Genomic DNA, 27,108 nt, shown 5'->3' on the forward strand with positions numbered 1-27,108 from the left:
GGGAGATCTGAGTGTGAATGAGCAGATAGGAAAGCATAAGGAGAGCTTCAGCTCCCATGGATTTGTACTTGTCTGAGTCCTATCAGGAGGCTTTAATGGTTCCAATACAGGGCCCTGTATAAGCAAATGTCCTTGAGCAGGGCGCCAGCCCGGCTGTTCATCATGCGTCTTGGTTCTGCCTCTTGCCTTCCCCGATGAAACCACACTTGGTCCAGCTCCCGTACGCCCGGTGACGAACAAGACCCGGACTGAAGCCTGTATCCCCCGGTAGGGAGCTAAACTCCAATCGGCCAAGCTGCCGCAGTGCACAGGGAAGGGGAGAGAGCCGGCAGCTCTGTCGGCACGGCCACCCCCGGGAGCCGTGGGGCAGTGCCAGTTTGGCTGTGGCTCTGCCCGTCCTGAAGTGACCTCGCTTGCAAGGCTGTTGCTTTAGTAAAATTCAGGCTCTGTACAAACAGCGGGGTCAGCCACTGGCTGGTGAGAGCTTTTGACTCCTTTGTGCTCTGGCCCGTTTCTTACCTGGAAAATACCCATTTCCTATCCGCACCTCTGCCCGCCCGCTGCGCATCTGCAGGGGCTGTAACCCAAAGGTGTGTGATGTTCCCTGCAGCTGGCCAATGCCTGGGATAGAGCAGCAGGAGTTGTTGAAGAGCCTCATTTCCTGGGATTTAAGCTAAGCTGTGTGCTCTGTAATTTTCTCACATCCTCTGCCCGAGCAAGGTTAGATCTGATCAGTAACACATGACTGGTTCTGCATGCACAAGTGAAACCAAAAATATGCACAGCTTCCTCGTTCACCTGATGCTCCCGTCTGACCTAAAGCACTGCAAAACTACCAGGCAGGATTTCTCCACAAGTTTGTAAAACCAAAAGATAACAAAATTTAGATTCTTTTATTTCCTTCTGGGTTTTGGCTTTTAGCGGCTCACAGTCTGGCTTGTGTTGCAGCATTCCCGGGAGCTGTTGGGCATGAAGTCTAAGTCATTTGAAGCATATTACTTACGTGATGTTTTTGAAAAGGAAAGAGCATAATATTTCCTGAGGAAACTTTCTGGTTCCCACCTGATCAGCTGGAAACCATGACTTGGGAGAAACAGGGTTTTCATGTGACAATTTTTGACAGTCGTTTAGTTTTTTCCTCCTTGGGGAGAATCGCGACTCACTGCTGCTCGTTTAGAGCAAACTGCACGTTAGACAATCTTGTCTAAGTGGCTTTTTATTCCATTTTACATGGCCACTCAAGGTCAACAAACCAAACTAAGCAAGACCAATCCCTTCAGCTGTGAAATGTACTGCTGTAGGAGGATGATCGCAGGGAGAGAGCTTGACACCGAGCTGTGGAGGATTATTCAGCTGGAAGGGCACAGGTGAGGTGTGGATAGATAACACAGATACAGTGCTATTTTGGGGACTTTGGTGAAGAGCTGCAAATGGTATGTGACAAGCAATTCTGAGCAGATACCCAGTACCTCCGTCGCCCTAAATAATACCAGCTCTGTGCTTCCTCTCATGTTTTCTGTTGGTCACAGAAGACAGGCTTAGCACTGTGTCCCGTTTTCCTTCGCTATGGCTACTGCTCCCCCCCAAAATGCTACTCGCGACTCCCTCCATCACTAATTGTGTCCTGCAGGCAGCAAACGACGAGGCGTACCTCTCTTCTGTCCTTGCTCGTGAGTCCCTTCGGGCGCCTGCTAACGCTGAGCCCAGCTATGGGCGCAGACCAAAGAGGAGGAAAAGCCAAGGTATGACCCAGGTATTTGTAGGGGCTGAAGGGCAGAGTGGGGTCAGCCTGTCCTTCTCTGCACAACCAGGGCTCCCACCTAACCCGGCTGTGTGTCCCTGCGGAAGACTGCTAGTGCCACGTAGAAAAGGATGCATTAGGAAAAAAAAACCTCTGCCTGTTCCTGGAGCTGTCCTCCTCTTTGCATGCCTGTACTTTCATTTACTTCCCAGCTGTAAGGGAAGGAGCCGGATTAAAGCTGCACAAAGCGGGAGAAGCAGGGGTAAGTCAGGGAAAGAATGGCAGAGGCTGAAGGAGCACATTGCAGAAAGGTTAGCGTGCAGTGCCTTGTGATATAGCAACACCTACCTCGTTCCTTTCTCTTGGAGGCCAATACTTAGTCTCTTTGATGATTTCCTTGCTCAGTGCCAAAATGTAAAGCCTGCAAGCGGCAAAGTGCTGCTAACTTAATGATTCCCATTTCCCAGAGAAGCACTGAGCCATCTCTTTAAAAATAATACGGGAATGTAAAGGGAGAAGGGTGCTTATTGCTGAACAAAAGGAAAGGGAAGTCATTGCACATTGTGGCTCTTTATTAGGGGACAAATTAGAAGTGAATAGGTTTTGTACCATGCTGCAGACATGCCCGGAGCCGTCCTCCTTCCGGGGAGTAAATCCACAGGATGCTCTCGAGTGATTCCACCTTTAATGGGTTGTACTTTGATGCTGGTGGAAGGTGCAAGGCTGATAGCCCCGAACCCCCAGCAATTGTATCTTTGCAACAAGTGCTCCAGAAAAAGAGCGCTACTCCTTTGCAGTGTTCCCTGCCTGGCAGCTTGATCCCTGGAGCCCTCCGAGTTAATAGTCTCTACCTCCTGCTTTTGAATTGGGCCCTCTTCTACACTGGCTTTCCTGAACAGGAGAGAAGGCAATCTTTTGGGGACTTCATTCAATCGTTTTTTTCATCTCACTACTGTTCTTAGCTAAGCTGGGTCTGGTCTGTGTTGTGCAACTGGTCGGGTTGCAGCGTGGCTGTGCATGGATCCGCTGGGGCTTGCTGAGCCTTCCCAAGGGCACAGGGACAGGAAAGAGCATCCCTCCTGATGGGAATCCACCCGAGTACCGGGACTCAAGGAAAAGGCAATGCTGCTGATTTAAAGCACCGTCCAAAGCAATATGACCTAGCCAGCCAGCCTACCCAGATTTGATTCCAATGAATCCATCCCAGGAAGAATACTACTTAATTAATTAGCAGCTCATTTGCATGAGGTGGCACATTATTAAAGTTCTGCTGCTGAAAGTAGAGCTGTGACAAGGTGTGAGCTGACAGCTTTTCAAATAAAAAGTCTTTTAAAGGAATGATCTTCCAAACTGGCAGCTTTGTTCTAAACGAGCCTCTCATGCAGTAATAAATTAAAGACATGGGGGCTGCTGATTAGTCTCTGCATGGTGCCTCTGTACCATCCTCCCTGTTTGGAGGATCAGCTTTCCAAAAGAGTGGATGGAGCAGAAGGGTGGAGGGAGCAGAAGGATGGAAGAAGGAAATAAAGGCTTAGAAGAGAGAGAGAGAACAGCTTCAGCGGCAATCTTCTCTTAAGGTTTTGTACTGCTATCTGTTAGGATGTCTGAGCTGCAGCTTCAGCACAGGAATTGGCTTCTTTCACCTCCAGAAGCCAGCAGAGAGGCAGCAAGGGATCCCTCTCCTAAGCTCCTCTTTCCACCCGTGAATGGGAAGGACTGCGTTCACGGAAGCTCTTCTCCGTGCAGCAGATCCCGGTGCCCAGCCTCCTAGGTGTGCTCCCAAAGCAGCACCTTGAACTTTGGTATCGCAAACAGTTGCCCTTAGCCAGCAGACACGTGGGGTTGCTGAAACAGCTGAAACCTTTGGTATAATAGCCTGTTGACTGTGGCTTGAAGTTTAGCACAGAAGAAAGGGTGGTTTTCAATTTGTTTATTTTTTTTAAACCTATCTTGCCTTCCCTGTAGATGGGTTCAAACTCTTTGAAATGGTAAGATTGGAAGTGTTCAGGTCTTTTCGCTTTAGTTGCATGTGCTGATTCTGGCAGACTTGCAGCCTTCTTGTCTCACAGGGCTAGGAAGAAAGCCTTGCTCGTAGGAAGAATTTTCCAGCCTTAGCGCTGGAGATGCGGGAAGTGAGAGTTAATTTGGGTTGGTTTGTTTGTTTGCTGGGTCGGCATTTTTGTGCTTAGCAGCATATGTGGGTGCCAGTGCTGCAGACTACAAGCTCCCCCTCCCTGCGGAGCCGCCTGGGACCCCGGGGGGTTTCTCTGTGCTCTTCCCCAATTAGCCCAGTGGTTCCTCTGACTCGTGGTTCCTCTGGGGAGCTGCAGATTCCCAGATTGTGACTTTGAACACTTAGCTAACATTTCCCAAGCAGAAGAGATGGGAAACACATGTGGGTGTGAAAGACACATACACAGAGACATTTTTGACATGAGTATTGAATTCGCAGAAACTTCAGATCTATAAATACTTCGGGTCATGAAGCCTGATCAGAATAAACTCGAGCTTGAACCCAGCCCGCCTCCCCCCGCACTGTGCGTGGCTGTACGGCTGCCAACCCCGCGTTACCTCCTGCTCCCCAGACCTGCGGCACAGCATGGCACCTTCTTCCCTCTCCCTGTCCCCTTTTGAAGGTATAACCTCGGGCATGCAGCCACACAAGCAGGAGGTGTTTGCAGATCCTGGAAACGAGGGATCGTCTGAGTGGAGGGTACCAGCAATTTAATCTATTGGGAGAGGCAAGATCCGAGCAAGACAGGGAGAGAGGAGGTCTGTCTCCTTGCACCTGGAGCTTCCCCTGAGTTCAGGGAGGGGATGGAGGAGGAAAATGTCTCCAAAAAAGTGGATTAGAACTCAGAAAACATGAGCGGAGAAGGCGGTCTTGACTTTGAGCTGCCTCGATGCTTTGTCCGTATTGTGCCTGGCAGCAGGAGGGAGAAGTTGGGGTGTGAGGCTGGGTTTGCTTGGTGGGGCTTTCGTGTCTCTGAAGTTCAAAAGGAAGAGTAAATGTGAACACCAGGACTTTGCAGAGCAGCATTGCCTGTGCGGCCCTCGCTGGAGGGGAGGGGGGGAGCTGTGGGGAGAGTTTGGGTGCTTGCACCAAAGTGCCAGCGACTTACCCACTGCTCGATATTGCCTCTTGAAATTGAGTCTTCAAGCAGTGTCCAGGGGCAGCGTGAGATGAGATGCTGATATGATGCCACCAGGCTGCTTGTCGCTGGTCCCACCGGTTCTTTCCCTTCCCAGCCAGATCTGCTGCCCATCGCTCTGATGGCTGCAGCCGCCCTGCTCTCGGCCCCTCTCTGGCACTTTATAAAAGAAAGATCTATGTCTGCGAAGTTTAAGGAACAGTCACAGTACTGGTAGGCAACGCTTGAGGAAAAAGCCCTCTTGGTTGCAAAGCAGCTCCAATGCCCGTGGGCTAGCAGGGCTCACTGCAACGAGCATTTTACCAAACTGTTTTTTCTCCCCAGCTGATCCTGTAGAGTTTCGTAAGGGCAACCCCAGTGGGGATTAGTGAGTGTATTTAATGTTTAGTCAGACAGTGTAATTCTGGAAAGGATGGATTTTCTCCTCCCTCAGAGACCATATCATTTGGTCTTGAGGAGCTGTTTTTCTACAAGCCACTCAGCCTGACAGCATCATGACTATCTGGAGTGGACCCATCTATCGAGGCTTCCCCATGCTGTCTCTGGGGTAAAAATAAAGGTGATGCCCACCATGACAGCTGTATTCTATCCTAATTTGGGAAAAATGCATAAAGAAAATGTGACAGGAGAGGAGGAGACTGGGATATGAAGGAGCCTCCAGGTAATGAAGTTAATTGGATATGCTGATTTGAATTGAATGTGCATGTAAGGGGTTGTCGTTAACTTACCCACGGACATATCTATGATTTAAAGGAAAGATACTTAATGGGATTACTATTTCACTTTAATTTCAGGAGGGAGACTTCCCACGTGGAGAGCAGTGAGCTAAATCACACTCATGGTGTTCCTGCCTGCAGAAGGCGTGTGCAGGGAAAGCCAGTTCTTCAGGGCTGGGTTTCTCCTCCTGCATGTGGAGACGTGGGGAGGGATGCTATCCAGTGGTTCAGACAGGGGCCCATGCAGCTGCAGTAGTAGATTCAGATCCTAGGTCTGCTATGGACTGGCTGTACGATCCTCAGCAAACCACTCAGCTTCCCTGTCATTTATTAATGACCTGCAAATGGGTCCGACCGAGCTCCTAGAGCACCAAGAGGTAGCTGATGTTAGCAATGCTCTGGGGGAGTCTAAGGGAGAATTTCATGTAGGGGCTGAAGGGCTCTTGGAAACTTCTTGTATAGAGATTTGCAAATTCTGTTCTGGATTCTCCCCTCCTAAAGATTGCCATGCTTTTTTCTCTCTGGCTGCCGGAGGCAGATGCCAGCATGGGTAACCCTGTAAAGTGATACTGTGAGAAAGGGTGTTCATGAGGGGGACAGCAAAAGTGGCAGGTCATCATGTGCATATCACCTCCTTTTTAGTCTGGTGTGAATGTAGAATAGCTCAGTTTAATTAAATTGGATTAGTAAAAGTAAATCCTTTCTGCAAAGACTATTTGGCGGAAGCGCACACAGAAAACCTGGACTGTTATTTATTTATCTTGTCCTGTCTTTGGGGAGCTTATGCATTGCTGAGTCTCTTGCTTGTGGAAACTTCTTTTAGTACCAGGTCTTGGTAGGGAAGACCCCACAGAACCATGGACAGAAAGAGGTAGGGAAAGGCTATTTAAACTATACTGCTCTCCAGCCTGATTCAGAAACCTGCTGCCAGTAACAGTCTTTCTGCTAAATTTCCAGTACTGAAGCAAGAAATCCATCCTAGAGCTTTATGGGAAGCTTTAATGGGAAATGCCCAAGAGCTGAGATGTGCAGACATAAATGGCAAAAAAGTGGCAATTCTGCAAAGATGCACCTTGGCAGTGAAGGCTGCTCCTTGTTGTCTTTGGTTTCTATTTCAGGCAGTAGATGCAGTAACGCTCCAGTGCGCATTCCCAGAGCTGATACAGTTCCACTCGAAACGTCCATTTTACACAAATGCAATGTTATTTGATAGTATTCACCCTGAAGGGCTAGAAATCCTAGCGTGGAAGGAGCAGTCTGAAAGCTCCAGGGTTGACTGGGCTTTTCACTTTGCTACCATTGTGTACAAAGATAAGCATGTTCAGCCACTGCCTTGTGCCTCCTGACCCAGGGCATCATTTCAGGAGCCCATCCCGTGCCTCCACTGGCCATTTCGGGCAGAGCGGGGCAGCCAGCAGTGGGGTGCTTTGGGACCCACCTCCCATCGGGCACCTGCATACGTGGGGAGAAGCTGCAGTTCTTGAAGAGTTAACGGGTGGCCTTGCATCTGGGATGTGGGATGGGGAATCAGTCCCTTCATGCATAGACTTATTCAGCTGTTTTTTCTGGCACCAGGTGTTTCGTCATGAGTCAGCCTCATTGAAACACTCATAATGAAAACAGACAGGTAATTTAATCATGGAAAGTTCCTACAAAGAGATTCAATGTCTTCTAATGGGAGCCTGCTGTGAGGAACTGGAAGGGAATCCAGATGTACCTTAGCTCTGGCATAGGCTGGGCAAAATACCCAAGAGAAACTTTAGTGCAATAGGTATGTTGAAGCTTCACGTCATGTTAGATCCCTGAATGGGTCATACACAGGTGCTACACTGCAACATATACGGGACAGAACATGGTATTTTGCTAATCTCTTAAGATAATGCGGAACTTATGCCTGCAGTCTGTATTGTGGGGACATTAGACACATAAATCTGCCCAGTGCCTTTGAAGGGCTGCAGCTCCCTGAACTGAGCAGCATTCTGCTCCCTCATGTGGGGCATTTCGCTGGCCTGGCGTCCTCCGAGCCAGGGATGGTATTTGGAATTGCAGATTATGTTGTTAGGCACTTTTCAAGCCATATTTATAAACATTCATCAAGAGCGATTGAGGAAAGCGATGTATCTGTCCCGAACAACTTCTCCGATCTGTCCTCCTGCTCTCCGCTGTTTCTCAGGTGGCCGAACACATCTCTGACCCCGGACACCTCTGGTTTCCATTGCACCAGCGTGCTTCTCCCCATACCCACCTGCTCCCTGTTTCACTGCACTCCCCCCCATTCCGACCTGCACCGCTTCTCTCTGCGTCTTTCTCCTAAACCCTTCCCATGCCCATCATCGTGTTGTGAGAGGAAAAAACCCAGCAGAGTTAGGGGGACGTAAAGAAACACGACCACCAGCAGCAGCCCAGCCCCGTTCCGCTCCTCCCCTCTCCTGCATCGCTGTGCCTGGAGCCTGGGCTCAGGGATGATCCCAGACTGGTGGGGTTGGTACCACGCCGCTGTCCTAGCGATGGGTCGGTAGCTGTTTGGCACTGGAAGGGCACCCATAAGTTAGGCAGAGGAATTATTTCTCTCTCCAAACATCAACAAGAAGCTTCCTGCTGTGGAGATGATACCTTTCTTCTTCCACGTTCGCAGGAATCATCATTTTTCTCTGACATCATCATTTGTTGTCATGGAAACCAAACCCTCAGGAAGAGATGTAGTAGAGCATCCTGGTGTCGGTGGGTGCATCTCGGGCACTGTGCTCGGGGGTACCCGGGTGGGTACAACACACACCGCAGCGTGTGGGACGGGAGAGCGGCGGGCTCTGCTCTCCTGTCCTGCCGTCTCTGAGCAGCGTGGAGCCATCTCACCTTGACAGGCTCGGTGAGACACCCCAGGCTGCTCCTTACGAGGGAGGCAGGAGGGTGCAGGCAGGACCCAGCACCCTGTGCAGGGCTCCAGCTGTGTCCCAAGACAGCCGTGCCAGGCACAGCTCCAAGCACTTGTCCAGGCTGGAGGAGCCGTCACGCACATGGTGCTGTCTCCAGCCCAGAGCCGCAATTCCCGGTTGGAATTGGCCTGCACAAGGCTGGTCCAGTGGTATCTCTCTTTATTAGCCCTGTCTGACCTCATTACTAGAAAGAAGCTCAATTTAACGAGCTGCCGGTGCCCCAAGGGAACTCTGAAAAACAGTTGTTTTTCACAAAGGCTGCTGATCCTTCATGTCCGGCGTTTCCATTCCCGTTTGGCCATTAATCAGGTGTTTGCATGGAAGCGGCTGTGTGTCCCTGACAGCCCGGTGTCCCTGCCATTTATTCCTCAGGTGATTTTGCAGCTTGTCCCTCTGTCCGTGGCGCAGACCGGTGTGGGAGATGGCAGTGGTGCATGCATGGGCAGCGGCTCCGGAGCGGGTCGCTCGGGTTTGCAACACCCAGCAAGCCACTGGTCTCATACTGGTCTCAGCCTGCCTCTAGTTCTCAGTATTTCACAAAGGCAGTGAAGTATCCTAGTTTGCACAGGTGCAACTAAAGCAGGATTTGGCTTTCTGCCTTGTTTTGGATTTTCCTTTCTGAAAGTTCAGGGCTTTTGAGCCAGGCTTGGGCTGCCTGCTTAATCCTGCCAGAGGCTCCCTGCATCTGGCTATGGGTGTTAGCCCAGACCACTCAGATTCACACCTGATGTTCTTTTATATCGCTAAAAACTCAGAAGGTAAGGAGAAAAGAGAGAAATCCAGAAAATACATGTGTTTGTATACCCAGCATGTCTTTACATGGCAGGAGGCATCAGGGCTCTTTCCAAGAAGAGGATTTATTTGGAGGAGGGTGCAGGGGAGCATCTCTCTTCTAGGAGTGTGAAGATATCCTTGTATTTCCAGCTGGGGTGGTACATTTCTCAGATAAATCTTAAGATGCTTAACAACCTGCTCTCTTACCTCCTGGGGGCGTGAACCAGAAAAAATAGATGTCCCTCTCTGCTGCTCCATCCTGCCTCTTCTGAAGGCTTAGACTTCTCCAAAGCCGGTTCTTCGTGCCTCTTTCCTCCATACCGCAGCCAGGCAGGGAGTAATCGAGCAGCAAAACGGGATGCGGCAAGACAGCTCGGCATGAGGCTGCAGCAGATGGCATCTTTGCGATAAGAGGTTTTTCCAGGGACGGGCAGTCCCCCGTGCGTCCCTCTCCTCGCCGGGCAGCGTGCACGTGCAGCGCAACACCCCGCGTGCAGAACGCGTTCCTGGCCCCGTCCAAGAGCATCGCTGTCGCTGCGAGCCACGGGGCCGGCAGCGGCTCCACTGAGCCCTTGGCTCGCCTGACTGCTCTCATCTCCCTGCCTGACGGCTGCCAGTGTTTTCAGCTATGTAGACACCATGTTGCAATCAAATGGCTATCCAAATATGCAAATCCTGGTAGGAAAGACAATGTAAATTGTTTGTTTATCCTCCTCCCTTCCCCTTGCACAGCCCCCAAGGCCATAAATTATTAACTTTTGGAAGAGATGGCATATCCTCAACAGCAGCCGCTCCTGGCAGGGATGGGATTTGTCACCGCTTGGGCAGGTTTTCCTGCAGGAGCAGCGAGTTGTCATTTGGTGGGGTGGATGGATGCTGGGAGGCCGTCAAACTGAACAGGCTGTGTGGCTGCCATGTTAGTTCTCTGCTCGCTCAGCAGCACGGGCTGGACTGGTTTCACCTTGCTGAATCCAGCAAATTTGAAAGTAATGGGATGGCAGCAGCATCTCCAAATTTTTAGGCAGAGATGGTATTGTAGGAGGCTTCTGTGGCAAGAAGAGGTGATGGAGATTGTCTAAGTCTCATTCTTTATGTGTCTGGAGAAGAAAAAAATCTGCTGTATCTTGGTCTTGTTGTGCTGCCTGTGGAGTCTTGTGGTCTTTCAGGCTAATTTTAGAGAGAATCTAAAAAGTTTACAATCTTGGTTACTCTTGAATGCCTGTGGTCAGTCACAGCACACTGGCAGTCTGTGTGCTCCCCTTGCGACCGCAAAACTTTCTTGTTATTTCCCCAATCCAAAGAGGATTGGGGAAATTGCAGCAGCTTCAGTGGAGAAGGAACCTTTGCTTTAACTCCTGTGCCCACACATTGCTTGCTGGCTCTTTGCTCTGTCTCCAGGTTGCGAGCTGAGATTTTGAATTAGATTCCTTCTCCTACCTCGTCCTCCTCCCCTCACCCCCCACCCCCAAAATAAAATTGAAATTTGGCTGCTATGAAATCACCTGTAATCTGTTTGTGCTTCTTCCAGATCCGAGCAGATGGTCCTCCCCATGGTGGAATTCAGTATGAAATGGTGACAGTTTTCAAGGACGGGAGCCCAGTCCTTCGAGACATGGCCTTCTCCATCGATCAGAAGTATCTGTACGTCATGTCGGAGCGACAGGTAAGGCACCTGCTTCCGTACCTCCGTGGTTGTGGCTTCCTTCCATAAGGAGTGTGTTGCTGGAGTACATGGAGCTGAGGTTGTGTGTTGAGCCCCATGGTGCTGGGATCGGTGTACGGGTAGGTGGAGCGCCAGTAGAAGCTCGTTTTTATCTGCCTCTGGCCAGAGTTTGTCATCAGTGCACAGGGGAGAGAGTTGTGCCCACTTATTCTTGTCTGCAGGCATTGGAAACTGAGCTGAGCTGCTGCGGAGGAAATGTGGTTTGGGGCTCTGAACCACCCCTGCCTAGATAATGAGATCCTGAGCCACAAGCATTACGAATTCACTCCCTGCAGCAAGGCTGGCAGGCTGTGGTTTTGCATAGCTTTGTCTAAGCATCCCTTATGATGGCTTTATTTATCTATTTATTTATTTACTGGTATATTTTAAGTGGTTGCAAGTGAGTGATGCTAGTGCACAGAGGTGGACCAAGTGTGGTGTGGTTATGTGCTCTGCAAGCAACGTTAACACGGAGTCTGCGCTGTGCCAGCCATTGCTGTGCCAGTTCTGCTGCCGTCCTGGAGGTGGTGCCAACCCCGGCACCAAAAAAGCATAACTAAAGTGATTATGGTGGGAATTTATGGCGGACGGTCCAAAGGAGTCTGTTGCTTAGGGGAGCCAGCACAATGTAAATAATAATCTGGGACCTTTGGTTCTTCTCTGAGACAAGAAAACACATGAAGTCCCCACCATTAAGCCAGACTTCAGGGTTCACTGACTCTGTTGAGCATTTTATCGGCTATTACTCACAACTGTGTAATTCAGATTAATAGAGCTGGTGCCTTGTGGGTGGTGGAGACAGGAGAAAGGTTGCATCTGAAGATGTCTGGATGCTATTAAATTGTTCTGTGTTGAGTTAACCCTCTGGTCACTAAGAGCTTTCTACATCTGCTGGTAAACAAATATCTGTCCTCCCTCCCACCTGCTCTGAGAGAGATGCTATGGAAAGGTATCAGTGTGAAGTGCTTAAAGATCTACTGATGGAGGTAGAGAGCGAGCAGCTATCGGAACAGCTCGCCTTGCCCTAGGGAGCTTACAGCTCCTCCCAAAGCCAGCAAAACTGTTTCACTAATCTGTAGCACAACAAAAGAATTGGCAAATTCTTACCTTGGCTATGAAGTTATTTAAAGCCAGGGAATAAATACTTTAGAAGACTGCAAAGTCTTTTTCCCTGCTAAAAGACTTAACTGAATGAATTCCTGTGGTTAAAGAAGGCATTATATGCTTGTTATAGCAACTCAGTGATAGAAACTGCCATGAACAGTCACAAATTTAGGATCCCATTCCCGCTTGGACTTGGTTTAGATGGTAATAATGAGGATCTATGCAAAGTTTGAAATTGAATTATTTTATAAAATGTTAATGTTGTGGTCATTGTCTCCAGGAGCCATGTGCTGCTCATGCCAGGGAGGAAACAATCCAATGTGTATCTCAAACAGTTTAGGAACTGTTTTCCTTATGAGGAAAATCCAGTGGGAATGCCTCCAACTCATCTTTTATGAGGCGAGAGCATCTTAATATTCATCAAAGTGCTAATTTGCTTAATTGTGAAACAAAAAGATGTGAAGAGAATTAGCAAATAATAGAATATTCCTGGAACGTTAATTCCATTTCCAGCCACGACTCTGGCAAAGCACTCGCCTTGGGGGAGACTCCAGGACCGGGGGGACGCCATCCCCCATTACTTGCAGGACTCGCTGTACGATTTGCCTTTTGCCCTTGTAGAGACGCGTGCTTTGGGTCCAGAAGTCCCGGCATGCCATTACATATGGATTTCGTCAGCTCCTGTGACCCCACTGCCCTAATCCTGGCAATGTGATAGTTCAGCAAAGTGGAGGGGAGAATATATTTTTTCCTGAGTGCTATATAAAGGAGCCTGCTGATTGAAAAGGGGTCAGTACCAAGAGAAGGAGAAAGGTCCACCAGCTTCAGAGGGCTGAGGCTGTAAATGGTGGGAAGTGCCCTCAGAAGTACTGAAAATATACAGTAAAAATGTCTACTGAAGTCTGGAAATCTGGAACAAAATGAAATTCTGCCACAGTAAAATGACATAGAGAGCAGCTGTTCCTAACGTTGATCTGCTGCATGTTAACTATGCTGGGGGAGGATTGTCCAGAGCCTGTGATTTTAAATATCTGCTGAGAAAGAAACAGGATACATGCGTATGTCAAAACACATCTTTCAAAAAATGGGGTTTTTTTTGTGGAATTAAGCTAAGAAACGTGTGCTCCCTAATACTGATCAGGAGCAGGTCTTGAGCTCTTGCGGCCGTGGTGTTAGGTATAGACCCGAGATGAGACGTGATGCTCTGTGTTGGACTGTGATTATGCTGAATAAACTGAGATGCGTGGATGCTTCCCAACAAAGAGTAGATGTAACATTTCGGTATGAAGCCCATCTTCCTTCTGTGCTAGCAGCAGCGAGGATCAGCTTTATGCTGAAATGCATTAGGGAAAGTAGTCGCTTCATCCTAAAATCTGGAGTTGTGGTTGTAGGCACAGTCCTTCCCCACTCTCCCTGGCTCCTGTCCCAGCTCTGTCTGTGCCTCGCTCCAATTTATCCTCAGTCCTTTTGAGCTCTCCATGAGCCTTTCATGTTTCATTGCCAACTTCTTCCAAAGCAGAATATTTGACATTTGATTTCACTCCCACAAAGCACAGAAGCAACAGTTGCACAGCCCAGTCCGGGGGAGAGAAGGATAAAGAAACTTTGCTTCCAGCCACTTATTTTGAGTTCTTTAACCACATGATTTAAGAGTGTGTATTAGGAGCTTTTACAGGCTCTCTTCCCACTGCACCTGGTTTCAAATAGCTCTTACAGCAAAAGAGAAATGATTCTGACCCTGACTGTTTAAAGCAGAAATTCATTTCTCAGCACCGCTCTAGCAAGCAAACGCCATTTCTGCCCACAAGCTGAGCGAGGCTTGGATAGCGCTAGATGCTGCTGAGACGGAGACGTGTTGCATTAGCGGAGCTGTGTGGGGTGCCAGGACGGGAATAGCACCGGGGCTGCCAGGTGTTGGCAGAGTTACGCCATACCCTCCGACCGAAACAGCCATAGGTGCTGCCGGTGGGTCGGCGTTGGGAAGGACCGGCACAGCTGTGGCGAGAGGACTTGCACCGTGGCTCTTCTCAGCCGGTGCCCAGCGTGAGCTGCTTCTTGTTTTTCATGGGCGGACAAATTCCATTAGCAGTTTCTGTCAGGCAAAAAAACTCCACAAAATAAAATATTGAAGTGGAATCGGTAGCCTTGCTGTCGTGACAGGCTTGTCGCCTGCTTCGCTGACCTCTGCTGCGACGGAGAGACTTGAAGCTGCACCCAGGGCTGGGACCCCCGGCAATCAAGCAGCAGGCGAGGGGTTAATGGCAATGCAGGGCAAACCCAGTGACGAATGTCGTGGGGCCACCAAAGCCCCCAGATTTAAAATCTTCCCATTTTAGTGGTGAGTCTGTCATGGAGCCCACACCAACAACCCCTGCATGTGCAGAAAATCTTCCCTGATGGCTTTCAGAGGGAAAGACTGAGGCTTACAGGAAAAGTGCTGCTTATATTGAGAAAAAGCAGCTTTATAATTCAGTCCTGAAGCATTAATTGTCTGTGCGTCAGGGAGACGGTAGGTTTTTTTAATGTATGAAAGCTCAGTGCATTTCAATTAAATAAGCCCTGTAGGACGAAAGGAATTTTATGACTCCAAGGCTGCAACCCCTTTTTAGTCTCTGTATCTGCTCTCTGTGCAAGTTCAAACTGTTGCAGCACCGGTTTCACATGCAGCAGGTTTCACTTTGCTCCCACGTACACCTTCAGCAGTCGCGAGCTAAACCTGTGAGAAATGGTGGGCATACTTCGGCACGGAGATTATATAAGCATCAGCAAAATTGGGGCCAAAGATTTTTGCAGCTCTTGATAGAAGAACAAATTTTTGTTATTTTTAAACTGGGAGCGAGCGGAGGCTCAATCAAACGCATGGCAGGCACCAGGGCAGGGATTGCTGTCTCCAGAAGATTTCACCACCTAATCAAGGGCTATAAACACGGAATTTAAAACAGCGTGATCAAAATACTTGCAGGGCTTGTTGGAAGGAATATCCCTGCGCTAGTGAAGGGAAACGTGGCCCGACGGATCTCTCTCCTTCCCAAATGCAGAGCTGTATCCCTGACTGCAGAGGGTGCAGGAGGCAGAGATGGGTGCAGGGTGCTGGCACGGGCAGAGGAGCCAGACCTCGGGGCAAGCACTCCCCCTCCTCTCATTGAGACATATTTTTCCTTCTTTCTTTTCCACCACTTTTTTTCAGCTAATGATCTATCGCTTGTTTGTGCTAATCACGTAAAATAGTTTGATGAAGTGCCGAGGTCACGCGATGTGGGTCTGCTCCCTGATGGGTGAAGCAGCACCTTCCTAATGAGATACCTGGCCAGGACGTTGCAAATGCAAAATTCATGTTCCATAAGCATCCTCCAAAATCCCTGCGCATTTCATTGCCTCAGAAACACTGCTGCTCTCAGCTCATCCGTAGTTATTTCAGTGGTTAATTCTGCCACAGGGGGATGATTTCATTCTGGTTTTATACAGTAGGTAACAGAGCAGCATCCTGCTCTTGACTGGGAACCTCACCGTTCCCGTGGTAGAAATAATAACACATAATCACCCAGTGAAATGCAGATAACATCAATTAGCATGGCAGAGCTCAGAGGGCCACGGACCTCTGTAGCCTGAGATGTACTGAAGAATCCTTTGCTCCTCTAGCGAGTACCAAACGCCCCGCGGTCGGTCTGCCTGCGTGCGTGGTCCTGAGCCGTGCACGATCCTGAGCGCCTCCGTGCCCGCTGCAGGGTAACCTTGCCTTAGGGGGTGCAGGCTGACTTTTTGTGGGTTTTAAGCGAGCGCTCCCGAGAGCACCTGAGCGATTTCTCGTGGCCGGTGTGACATTTTTATACCCGGCTGATGTAGTTCGGAGACCCTTACGCGGAGCGTTACGAGCGGAGCCGCGCTCCCGCCCGTCGCGTGGTGGGAGGCGGCGATGATTAATGCCAGCCCCTAAAAATTCCCCTCACGCCGTGGCGAGAAGGGCACGGCAGCGGGGAAGGCAGAGCCGTGGCCGGTAAGCGATGGCCCCCGGGCGCTGGGAGGGGGCCAGCGCTCGCTGCCGGGGGTGCGCTGGGGAGGCTGAAGGTTATTTGGATGGAAGGAGCTGTTTTATCCCAGCCTCATCTATTAACCGGTGAGGAGCAGTGCTCTAGGCATCGTTACCGTGCGTGCGTCAGCGCCGGGGGGCATTGACCAGTATGACCAGTATTGACCCGGCTACGAGCATCTCGCAGGCGGGCGGTCCTGGCCCCTCGCTCGGCGGAGGGCAGAGGGAGCAGGCAGCGCTGCCAGGGCTCGCTCAGACCTGTTGCTTTTCCACCGAGAGAAGTTCCTCCCTCCCTCTTCCATATACATCATTGTGGCTTTAGGTAAAGAAACTGTCTTTTCGTCTGCTCTGTTAGCTTTGAAATATTTGCTTTGCAAATGCCCCTGTGTCAGGAGCTGCAGATCTGCAGGAGTCTCTGCGGATAATTTGTTGCACAGCTCCCTGTCCTGTAACCCCGAGACGTCTAAGTCCTGTGAAAACCACTTTGCTTTGGACTGAACTTTCTGGATGCTGATTGAGAGGGAGGCAGGCGGGGGCTGCCCGGATGATTTAGAAGAGGTTGGAATTGGAGTGAGGGCTGAGAAAAACAAGGAAGTCCATCAACTCTGGAGTAGCGGGGCTGTAAATACTGATGGTGTCCTGAAAAGAACTGAGGAAACAAAATAAAAAATGCAAGAGATGTGGATAAAAGGGTCTGGAGTCATCAAGAGGGAAAAAATGAACTGATTAAATTTTTAACTACATTATCTGCTAGTTGAACAGCCAGTTAGCGGGACATAATCTTAGCAAAGTTTGAACCACTGGGACAGGGAAAATGGCTCAGCTGAATCCCACCGGAGGTGTCCAAAATCTTGCCTCCCATGAACTACTCCTCCCAGCCATCCTGCACCAGCGCCCGTGCAGATAACTGCGGGAGCAGCGGGACTCGTCGCCCCGTGCAGGACTTGCCTGGTGGGGGCTGGCTACGACCCTCGGTGTCACCAGCCTGGCCGGGACCTCCCGCTGCTCCAGCACGTTGGGGTGCAGAAACACACTTGCCCAATTCGTGTTCTTCCACAACTGCTGCCAGACAGGCGTGAGGTTGCCATAAGCTGGGGCAGAGAGGGAGTAGAGTAGGGGGACGAAAGAGGGGTCTCAGGATGGGGAGGGAATCCCCCCGGAGCAGCGCGGTCCTTGCCGCAGCGGAGCTGCTGTCCTTGAGGAAGGGCTGTGCTCCACGGGGAGGTTTGCACCAGCGCGGTGCCGTCCTCTTCCACCACCACCTGCTCATGCTACGCTTTCCTAAAATTCATGAGCTGCTGCAGGTTTTTTCCACTTTCCTCCCTGTAGTCAATTAGGAATAATTAAGAAATTCAGCTAAAAACTTGTCTGAGATCATTAACAATATCTACCTGACAAGAAGGATGTGTTAATTAACATCAATTGACCAAAAAAACCCCAGCCCAGCCAGGTGGGACAGCATGCTGCCTCATTTGCCTGCCCTGCTGGCAGTCCATTTGTCACGCGTGCAGAGCTCTGGCTATGGTGGGGCTGATGTGTCGGTGTCCAGGCCGGTTCCAGTACGTTCCTCCAGCCCTGCAGCCTGCTGAGATTTATGTACAGACACAAAAAGTTCAAGCATTCGAGGGTGCGGAGTTAAGTACAGAAGTCTTTGAGGTAACGAATACTTGAAAAATAAACTTTCCTGGAAGAAGTTGTAAAAAATGCCCCCACGTAAAAATTCACCATCGGCGTCAGTGGGTTTGTTTTTTCTAAATGAGTTTTATTTTAGACATTGCTAATATGGTTGTTTTTTTCAAGTGCTTGCTAGGTTTGCTTTCAGGGTTTGTTTGTTTTGCTTTGTTTTTTCTTTGTATTAGTCTATTTTTTCCCCTGCCAGTCACAGCCACAGGGTTCCCATGTGTTTGCTTCTGCATTTGCTTCCCTTTCCAATTCCTCCTCTTCCACAGACCTATTGTTTAATTTTCAGGCAAGCAACCGCAGTCCTGAAATATTTCCAGAACTTCCCTTACGTGCACGTACACACACACCCCCACACCTCCTCCTCCTCAGCACACGAGTGCATCGGGTGTTTGTAAGGGCACAGCTGACATCCCCAATAGCTGCGGGAAGGTTTAACGTCCCTCCAGATTTGATGCCACCACCCCTACTCCATCTTGAAAGCAAGCTGAGGTGTCTGGTGCATCTCTGTGGATGATGCTGATGTTCATGGCTGAGTTTGAGCAATGCAGGGAACGCTGCGGAGCTGTGGGTTTGCTGCAGGATTTGCATGTTTGGACGGACAGACAGACACAGGTCTCCGGTCCTTAACAGGAGCAATGAGAGAGGGAGAGAACTATATTCCCAAGAGAGAAAATTACTTGAAGGATAAATCTGAAATTTCACACTCAATGCTCGGCTATGAAATTTAAAAGCAAACCTCAGATTCCTCTTTCTCTCCACTAGAGCTTTTTAAACTTCTTTTCTTCCCCCCTTCCTATGCTGCTGTAATAGTTTGTCTTCTCAGCAAATGAGTTTGGCGGCTATTCAGCCGGTGAGGAGGGGAATTGTTCACACCGGGCGCTAACAAAAAAGAAACATAACTCACAATATGGTGAGGGGAGCTCTGAAATTGCACAAATTATTCTATTTTATACTTTAATTAGTTTGAATTAGCAATGGGAATAGATGCATAAAATGATCCAGTGAAGGGTGAAATGGAAAAAGGGATATGGTGTAGAGTATCACTTCATTATTATGAAGTTTGCAGGAAGTAAGCACAGGCGATGTGCAGGCACTTGTCCCGCTGAATCTTTCCCCTATGAGCTCAGACCTGAGGACTCTGCGAGGAAGGACGGCAAGTTGTCTCCTGCAGCACTGCCCTTGGAACTGGACTTTGCATGGGCACCTCGAAGCCTGGAAGGCTCGGAACAACGTGGCACCTTTGGTGGCTCTGAGTGGGATGGGGAGCAGCTAAGAGCACCCTCCAGCAGCCTTCTCTCCAGGCTTGGCTCCTGGCTCTTCCTTGAACCTCGGTATCAGCCTCAGACTGAATTCTGTGGCTCACAAGGGCTGAAGGATTTAAGAGAGTTTGGATCCACCCTGAGTCTTAACCTCTGAGCAACCCTTGCCATTTTCTATTTTCCCCCTTGAGGTTCTGAAAAGTGCTGCAGAATCAGAGGGACTGGGTTTTGGCTTTCAGTGGTTTTGGTTTCTTTTTTTGTTTCATTTCAGATCAGTTGAGGGAAATACAGATACAAACACAGATTCCTGTGATAATTTTGAAATGAGCAGGGCTAAAAAATGCAGTCTAAGTCCCAGCCCAAACCTCTGAATGCACTCAGCCAGTAGGACCCTTAGGCCAGTCCCACTGGCACAGCTTTAATGCAAACAAGTATTCAGCTTTAAAACCAAATTCCCACCAGACTATTTGAAAAGCTCAGAAACATTGAGGAAAAAGTTCCTGCAGATTCCAGATAGGTTGAAAATGATGGATGTGCCCCAGGGGAACTGGCTGTAATGGGGTTGCAAGCTGGGACTAAATACAAAAGTTAAGGCTGATTGCAAAGCAGAAAAACAACTGTTTGTGGGGTTTGCTCTTGTTTTCCCTCCTCCTTCCCTGGCAAGATATTTCCCCCATTAAAACTTTGCTGTGGCAAAAATGTTGAGGTTTTCTAGAGCGTGCCAGACCACGGGTATGGAGGAAGGTACAGGGCTTTCCCTGGGAAGCCTGGGACATTTCTGGAGAGCGCGCAAGTTCAGCATCCCAGAAGAAAATCCTGAGCACCAAACCCGGCGCAGCTCCTGGCCAGAGCTGTCTAAGCAAGACCCCCCCCAGCCCCAAGGGTCCCTCCAGCCCCGTCCTCGGGAGCCACTTGATAACTCTGGTATTTCTGGCCCATGCTAGTGAGGAAAAGGGAGCTCCATTAATAATCTTCTATTTATTTTAGCAGCACGCAGGAATGTGCCCGGCAGACTAAACACTCCAGCCTCCTCTCTGCGCCGCGGGGCTGGGGGGCTGCGTGCCAGCCCCAGCCGTGCCCAGGGCTGTGCTCAGCACCGGCCCCTGCCAAGTGTGCTGGGGGTCAGACCGAGAGGAGCACAGCGTTCGGCAGAGCTGGAGGGGGCTGTGCGAGGGGAAACGACAGCGGGGTCCCGAAGGCTTGTGTGCGGGTGTGAAAGAAATCATTTTTATTGTAATCAAGCTTAGAACGTGCTCATTGCACAGGGAGATTGTTGTTTTCCCTCTTTCTTTTTCCTCTGCACCTACCTGCCTGTTCAGTTATCACAGCTGCCTAATTTTCACCGGCTTCTTTGCAGCAACCACCACCAGCCTGTGAACATTTTGCTATCCGCTTACAGATTTATCCTCCCCAAAGCCCTATGAGATGGAGCAGCAATATCATTTTTTAGATGAGGAATTGAAGCATAGAGATGCTACGTGACCTATCCTAAGTCACATAGGAAATCTATGGCAGAGGAAGAGATTGAACTGAAACCTCCCAAATCCTTAGTCCCATAACAAAGGACCATTCTTCATTTCATCGCTGTTCACTTCGGTGCTCCATAGTCACAGCGAGGTGGATATAGGAAGAGAAGGCACTGGTCATGGTTCGCAGTGACAAATAGTTTACAAAGTCTTCATCAATGTGAGCATCACCTTCCCAGCTGCAGTTAGTCATAGGGACTCTTAGAAATGTACCTTTAAAAAAAATAAATCTTCATGAACAGGTGATTTCAGTGCACAAAATCACTTTGAAAGCATTTAACCTTCATCAGTAAATCCCCAAGTGCCTGTCACGAAGGGGGATGTTCCTTGAAGGCGATGCCAGTGCGGTGGAGGCCACGGTGCCGTGCAGCTGGCCGGCAACTCGGGACCTGGGGGAGCGTGTTCCCGTCCCGGCAAAGCAGCTGGAAGTGGCCGTAGCCGGCGGCGTGTTTCCAGGCTTGACTGAGCAATAGGTTGATCGGTCGTGGCAGCCCTCGAGTTTCAAATGAGATTTTGTGCCAAGCTACACCTGTGAATATTAATAGAGTCTGGGTTTTTCTTCTTCCCAGACTGGGAACTTTTTCCTCCGAACCTCCTTGAACTCTGGCAGGGCCAAACTGCTGGTTTTGATGGCAAAAACCGAAGCTCAAGTGGGATTTTGCCATTTCTGTCTTGAAGTGCCTATGTTATACAGAGCATCTCCGTAGCTCTGTCCTTCCCAAGTACCTGCGGCATCGCCAATTCCAGCTCCTCCTTGTCTGTGCAAACAAAGCAGGGTAGAGTATTTTGTGCTTAAAACTAAGCTGAGTAGGGGCTCAACCAGTAGATTTCTGCTGCGTTTGTAAAGGGCTGAACAGAGCGGCAGCGCCGCTCTCTATAATCCAGTCTTCCTTCCATGACTGCTCTCCTTTCTTAGACAAAAATTGGAGGTGTTGGGTTTTTTTTAATCTAAGAAGTGGCAGGAAAAGATTACGCTTCAGATGATCGTTATCCTTCCAGTCTGCCGACTGCAGCCCGGAGGGCTGCTCAGTTGCAGAGGAGTTGGCACGGGCATTTTGGAGCGTGCTGGAAGTTGGCATGTAAATACTGCTTTACCCGGCCTTCTTCAGATGGAGCAAAATATTGTTTCAAATTGGTATTACTGAAGTCAAGGCAGCCATGGATATCACAGTGGAGGAGGAGGAAGGTTTTAAGGCAGTGAGGAAGTCCAGCACGCTGGCATAAGACCAGGTTTGGTTATAGGAGTATTTTAAGTGATGAGCGCTATTCTGAAGTTGTGCCACCAAAAACAATGACACATTGCCTCCTCCCCTCCCTGGCTTCACTTCAGAGAGTGTCTCTCCCGTTTCTCTTGCAACACATATTTATCTGCTCTGTGCCCTTATGGCTGTTTAATTAGCATTCATGTTTCCTTTCAAATAGAAATTGAGTTGAGTGCTCAGAGAGCTGGAGCGACTTGCGTTGCGAGCGCATCACGTGGGCGGGATGGTGCCTGCTGCTCTCCCGCACGTGGTATTGAAAGACCTGGAGGAGACCAAATTAGGTTGTCAAAACATCAGGGATGCTTTCAAATAATTGAATTTAAAGACCCATTTGGAATCCCATACCAGCAGTGGAGAAATAAGAAAATTTGAGTAGTAGAGGGGCCCAGAAACAAGACCCAAGCACTGCGGGTCTCTTAGCAGCTGAGATGGATGGAAGAGTGCTATGGACTCCAGGGCACTACCGTGATAGAAATCAAAACCAAAATGGCCAAAGTCAACTGACATTTAAGGTAGAATTTGGTAAAGGCTTGCTGCCTGCCCAGCTGCCAGCTTCTTCTCTTGGTGGTTGTCTGGGCAAAGGCTGCGTAACGCAGTCAGCCCCTGGTAGACCCAGCTGCGCTGGACATGCACTACACACGTGAGCATCTCCCATCGAACCTGCCGTAATAAGGATGGTATTTAGCACTACTGTTCATGAATGATATTTTCATTGTCTCCTAACAAGCCGCAGTTGTTGCAAGCTTTTCCCCATCCCTTTAAGAAGTGACTCACAGGCAGGCAACTGTCAGTGTCTTGGGTGCTATTAATATCTCCACAAGAACATGATGATAAGTTGTTTTTTTTTTTTATTTGGGGAGGAATCAGAGGGGAGGATGGGTGTTAAAAAATGACTCCTCCTTGTGTGGCTGGGTCTTTGTGTGAGCGAGCCGACAGTCCCGCCCACAAAAAGAATTTGCTTAAAATCCTTCTGTCCAAAAAGAGCTGACCACACTAGAATAGCGTTGTTGGAGAAACTGTGCCAGAAGCAGCATTACTGTGACTGTGGAGAGGAGCGTGCAAACTCCAGTTGTTAGTCAAAGGCTGGATTTTTCCATTTTAGGTCTTTGCTTTCAGTGTGCATGGTCCAGGCTGGTGGCCTGGGACCCAGCTCAGTCCCTATCATCTCGTCCAAGCAGGGTGCTGGAGGAAGCGTTGAACTTGTGGGAGAAGCATCCCTGTAAGGCAGCAGCATGGCTTCGGAGCATCTGGGTTTAGGCTTTGTCTAGCTGTGGGTTTGCCGCAGAGGAGGATGCGCCATTCCAGAAAAACTGCATGCCGTCCGACGAAGGACCTTGATCCATCAAAGTGCAATGAGGGGCTGGCTGGCTGAGGGCTCTCCCTGTCCTCACAGGGGTGCAGTGGGGCTTGGGACCACGGTTCCACCTGCCACCACCCCACATGCAGAGACACCCCCCTGAAATAGCCCCCGGTCCCCTTCTGTGATGTCCGCAGGGATGGGGGACGGGAGCGGTGCCACTCGCCCCAGCTGGGCTGCTGGCCGGTGGAGGGAGGGGTGAGAATGCAATTTAGATCCCAGCTGGCAATTTCCTATCCTTTCCTAATGGACTGAATGTGGTGCCCATAACTACAAATTTTCCTGGCTTGGGTCAGTTGAAATTGGAGACTTAATGCTATAGAAAGGCAGGTTTTTATTTTATTTTTGCACTCTGTGTAATCACATTGATGGCAGCAGTGTAACAGTCTTGAATTATGGGTGACCAGAGAAAAAGAAGGCATCTCCTTAGCTCCCTGTTGTTACTGTCTTTGGGTGCAGAGCAAAATGTGTAGGCTCCAGGCTAGATTGTGTAAATCTCGTTAGAAAGCCATTCCCAGCTAATGAAACCCTGGGAGAGAGGGATTTGGTTTCCCAGCCTTCAGCCTTATAGCAAAGGCTGGAATAAATCCATCTTCAGTTATGTGTAGGCTGTTCTCCCCTCTCCCCCATTGCGAGTGTGTATTTATTGGTGGAGTCGAGATATCATCGTCGTCGTTTGAGATCAGCCGCAGGTCAGCAATTTGTTGCATCTGCACCTGAATGATTTCAAGTGACAATTATCTTCTCTTAAAAAAAAAACATAATAAAAAGTAGTGTGCAAAGAAATCTCACCTGGTCTTTAATCCTTCTATGGAAACGGCGAAGAGACATGTAAATAATTACACCTCCCCCACTGCGAGCCCGCTCTGCAGCTTGCTTGGCAGTATGTATTAATTCAAGAGGCCAGAGCTGTTAAGGAAAGCTGTTGAAACGAAGTATCCGAGATAAATGCATCTCATCTTTCCCTGTTTGTGTAGGCTGAGAATGTGCCTGCCAGAGCCATAGATCCCACTTGGGGTCATGTTTGTTTGGCTGCGACTCTGTTGCTCTAAGCATGGGTTTACCAGCTCCTACTGTGTGAAATACGATTGTCTTTGTCTTCCTTTGCTTGATGGCCATTATGGTGTTTGCTGAAGTTTTGACTGCATCTGTTGTATCATTGGTTTTATTAATATAAAGACGTAGCAGACAACTCGTAACACAGACTCTGGCTTTTAGCTCCAGGATGTGTGCCCGGACGTGTTCCTCCTCTGCAGGTTACGGGGGCAATTTGGAGACCCCAACATCCAGAGCCCGCTGCCATCCACATACCTGCAGAGATCTCTGATCCCTCCAGTTCCAGCCCATCCTTTAGTACCATGCCTTCTCTTCCTGCACAGCATCTCGCTGCAGACACTGAAGCAGGAGTGTTTATTGCTCTGTTCTCAGTTTTTTCTTGTTTCATCTGTTTTTTCTCCCCTGCTTTGCCTAATGCATTCAGACACAGGGAAGCTTTTCCCCCTCCATGTCTAACTGGTCTAGACCTTGCTCGGGGTTTGCTGCACGTTCTCCGAGTGTCTGTTGGCTTTTGCTGCTGAGAGCAAAGCTCCGGCCGAGTCCGGTGGGATCATCCCTGCGCAGACCACGGCACCCCGGGCGTTTGGGCAGCACGAGGGTTGTTGCCGTAGGACTCCCTCGCTGTGGGCAGGCGCAGGGACTGCCAAAGGAGTTGATGGAGTGTTTCAGACCATCGGTGTTTGGTAAATACGTGCTTGCTTTAATGAAACAAACTTTCTGTGTTTGAAAACAACCTGGGAAATTCGTTTGTGTAACAAAAGGTGCTGTGGAAGCAAAATCAGCTGTGCCTGCCTGTCATGGAAGTGGGGAAAGATGTAACCCTCAGTAGGGACTATATGCAACAGCTGAGATGGAAATCCAGCAGTGCAGAAGCATCCAGGCCCTTCTGGGACAGCACGAGCTGCTGGAAGTGTTTGCATTGTTTTGCATTCGCTTTATCTCCTGCCTGTCCCAAAGAATAGAGGGTATCCTGTGCATATAATGAAGTCTCTGAAGGTTTGAATACTTTTTTTCTTTCCTACTCTAACTAATCTTTTTTAATGCTTTACAGCCTCATGTTCTGTAATTGAATGCATTTTATTTAGAAAATAACATTTAGTGCCATTTTGGATTTCCAATTATTCTTCAATTGGACTTTGAGGGCCTGATGTCTTTGTCATTTCGATATGCACAAAAGATGGAAACATCAGAGCAGCCAATAGCAAATTATTCCACTACTGATTACTAGGCTTGGGAGTAAAATATGCAAGGCCAAATTTAGTCTCAGCATAAATCTATTGAAATGAATTAAAGTATTACACCAGCAGCAAATTTGTCCCGTGGCTTCCAAGGATGCTGGAAGAAATCAGAGCAACCACAGCTGTCAGTGAAAACCACCGTGAATGTCTCCTTATCGCAGCTACTAATGTGAACAGCTCTGGGTTTTCATACGAAATCTCCGGGGTCGATTTGTGCTGCAGCGCTGACAGCGCTGACGTCTCACCTCCTCAGCTCCCAGTGCACGGCAGAGAGTGAGTCTCTCCCACACATTTTTGGGGCATGAAAAGCTGCCAGTGGTGGGAAGGGTGGGAAGCCAAGAGCTGCCTGTGATAACTCAAGGAGCCTCCTCCCTGCTAGGTGACACGGCTCAGTCCGATCATCTCGGGGACACGCGGGGCGTTTGCAGGCGCTCTGTTTGCTACATACAGGCAGGAGGCACCAGCCTGTCTCTATCCTGCCGTTGGCAGGTTTCTCCAACAACCAGGGAGTCTTTCGAGTGACGGGAAGGGGAGAGACTCGGTGATGGTGGAAAAGCCTCCGAAGAATGGAAGCCGCAGCGATGCTGACTGTGTCCGTCTGTTCGTGTTCGTCATGGACATTAAGGTCCTTGGCGACACCTTCTGTTACAGGAGGAAGAGATGAGTGCTATACAAAAGTAAATGTATTATAATAATGACAAATTTTCTTGTAACTTGTTGCAAAAGGAGAAGCTGCCTGCTTCTGCCTAATGGGTGTCCTTTGTACTTGGCGAGGACGCAGCGGTTTGATCTGCATCTTGGAGAGCTATAGTGTTAATGCTGGCCTGTGATGAAACAGCTAATTAATGGCATGTGCTGCACTGCCAGAAGTGTGTGTGTGTGTGTCCGTGTTCAGAGAGGGAAGGAAAAGGATCCGTGCCGGACTGCTTGCTCCGAGGCTGAGCAGCCCTGCAGCCCGTGCAGGGCTGGTGCTCCAGGCTCAGTCTCTGACCGCTTCCAGGAGCTGGATGCTGTGCCTGGTGTTGCGTGCGGCTCTTCTGTGGGACCCAAAACCAATGATTTGACTTTTACAGGAGATGAGGGCTGACCTGAACCTCACTCTCTGCCATCACCCCATCTCCTCCTCCTTGCTACGTGGGGTTTCCTCCGCGACTCTGTGCTATCATGCCCCTGTCCTTTGCTCGGTGTGTATCTGGGCAGAGGTGCATCCCTCGAGCTTTCCGCCCTTTCCCTGCGTGCATGGCTCCCTCCCACGCTGCCTGCAGCTCACCTCCTCCTTCCCAGCTGCCCGGCGAGGCAGAGCAGTCCTCTCTAGCCTTTCACAGCCTGGGAATCAAGACAGAGGAGCGGTGATGTTCCTGTTTGTCTAAATTTGCTCTTTGAGTCTAAACTATTGCTTCAGGGCTCCTCTCTAGCCTTGAGAGAGCAAGTCTGGCACCTGGCTGTAAAGCGAGACACCCAAGGTTACCAGCAACGGAACGTGGGCAGGGGCAGTCCCCAGGGCGGCTGGTGCTTTGTGTGCAGCCCTACGGGAAAAGTAAAATGCCTTGTTCGGAGTAGTAAATTGGGATAATCCAC

General features: G+C 49.5%; 1 protein-coding gene across 3 annotated transcripts in view; it reads left to right on the forward strand.

Annotated features, from left to right (window-relative positions):
- The window catches only part of PLXNA2 (plexin A2), a 190,380-nt gene that overhangs the window by 71,694 nt on the left and 91,578 nt on the right, over positions 1-27,108 (forward strand). For all 3 annotated transcript variants that reach the window (XM_075054722.1, XM_075054721.1, XM_075054723.1), the window contains one exon: positions 10,845-10,979. In XM_075054722.1, coding sequence (XP_074910823.1) covers positions 10,845-10,979 — 135 coding nt within the window. The remainder of the gene's footprint in view (positions 1-10,844; positions 10,980-27,108) is intronic.

Source organism: Buteo buteo, chromosome 23 (assembly GCF_964188355.1).
Source record: "Buteo buteo chromosome 23, bButBut1.hap1.1, whole genome shotgun sequence".
Classification (NCBI taxonomy): domain Eukaryota; kingdom Metazoa; phylum Chordata; class Aves; order Accipitriformes; family Accipitridae; genus Buteo; species Buteo buteo.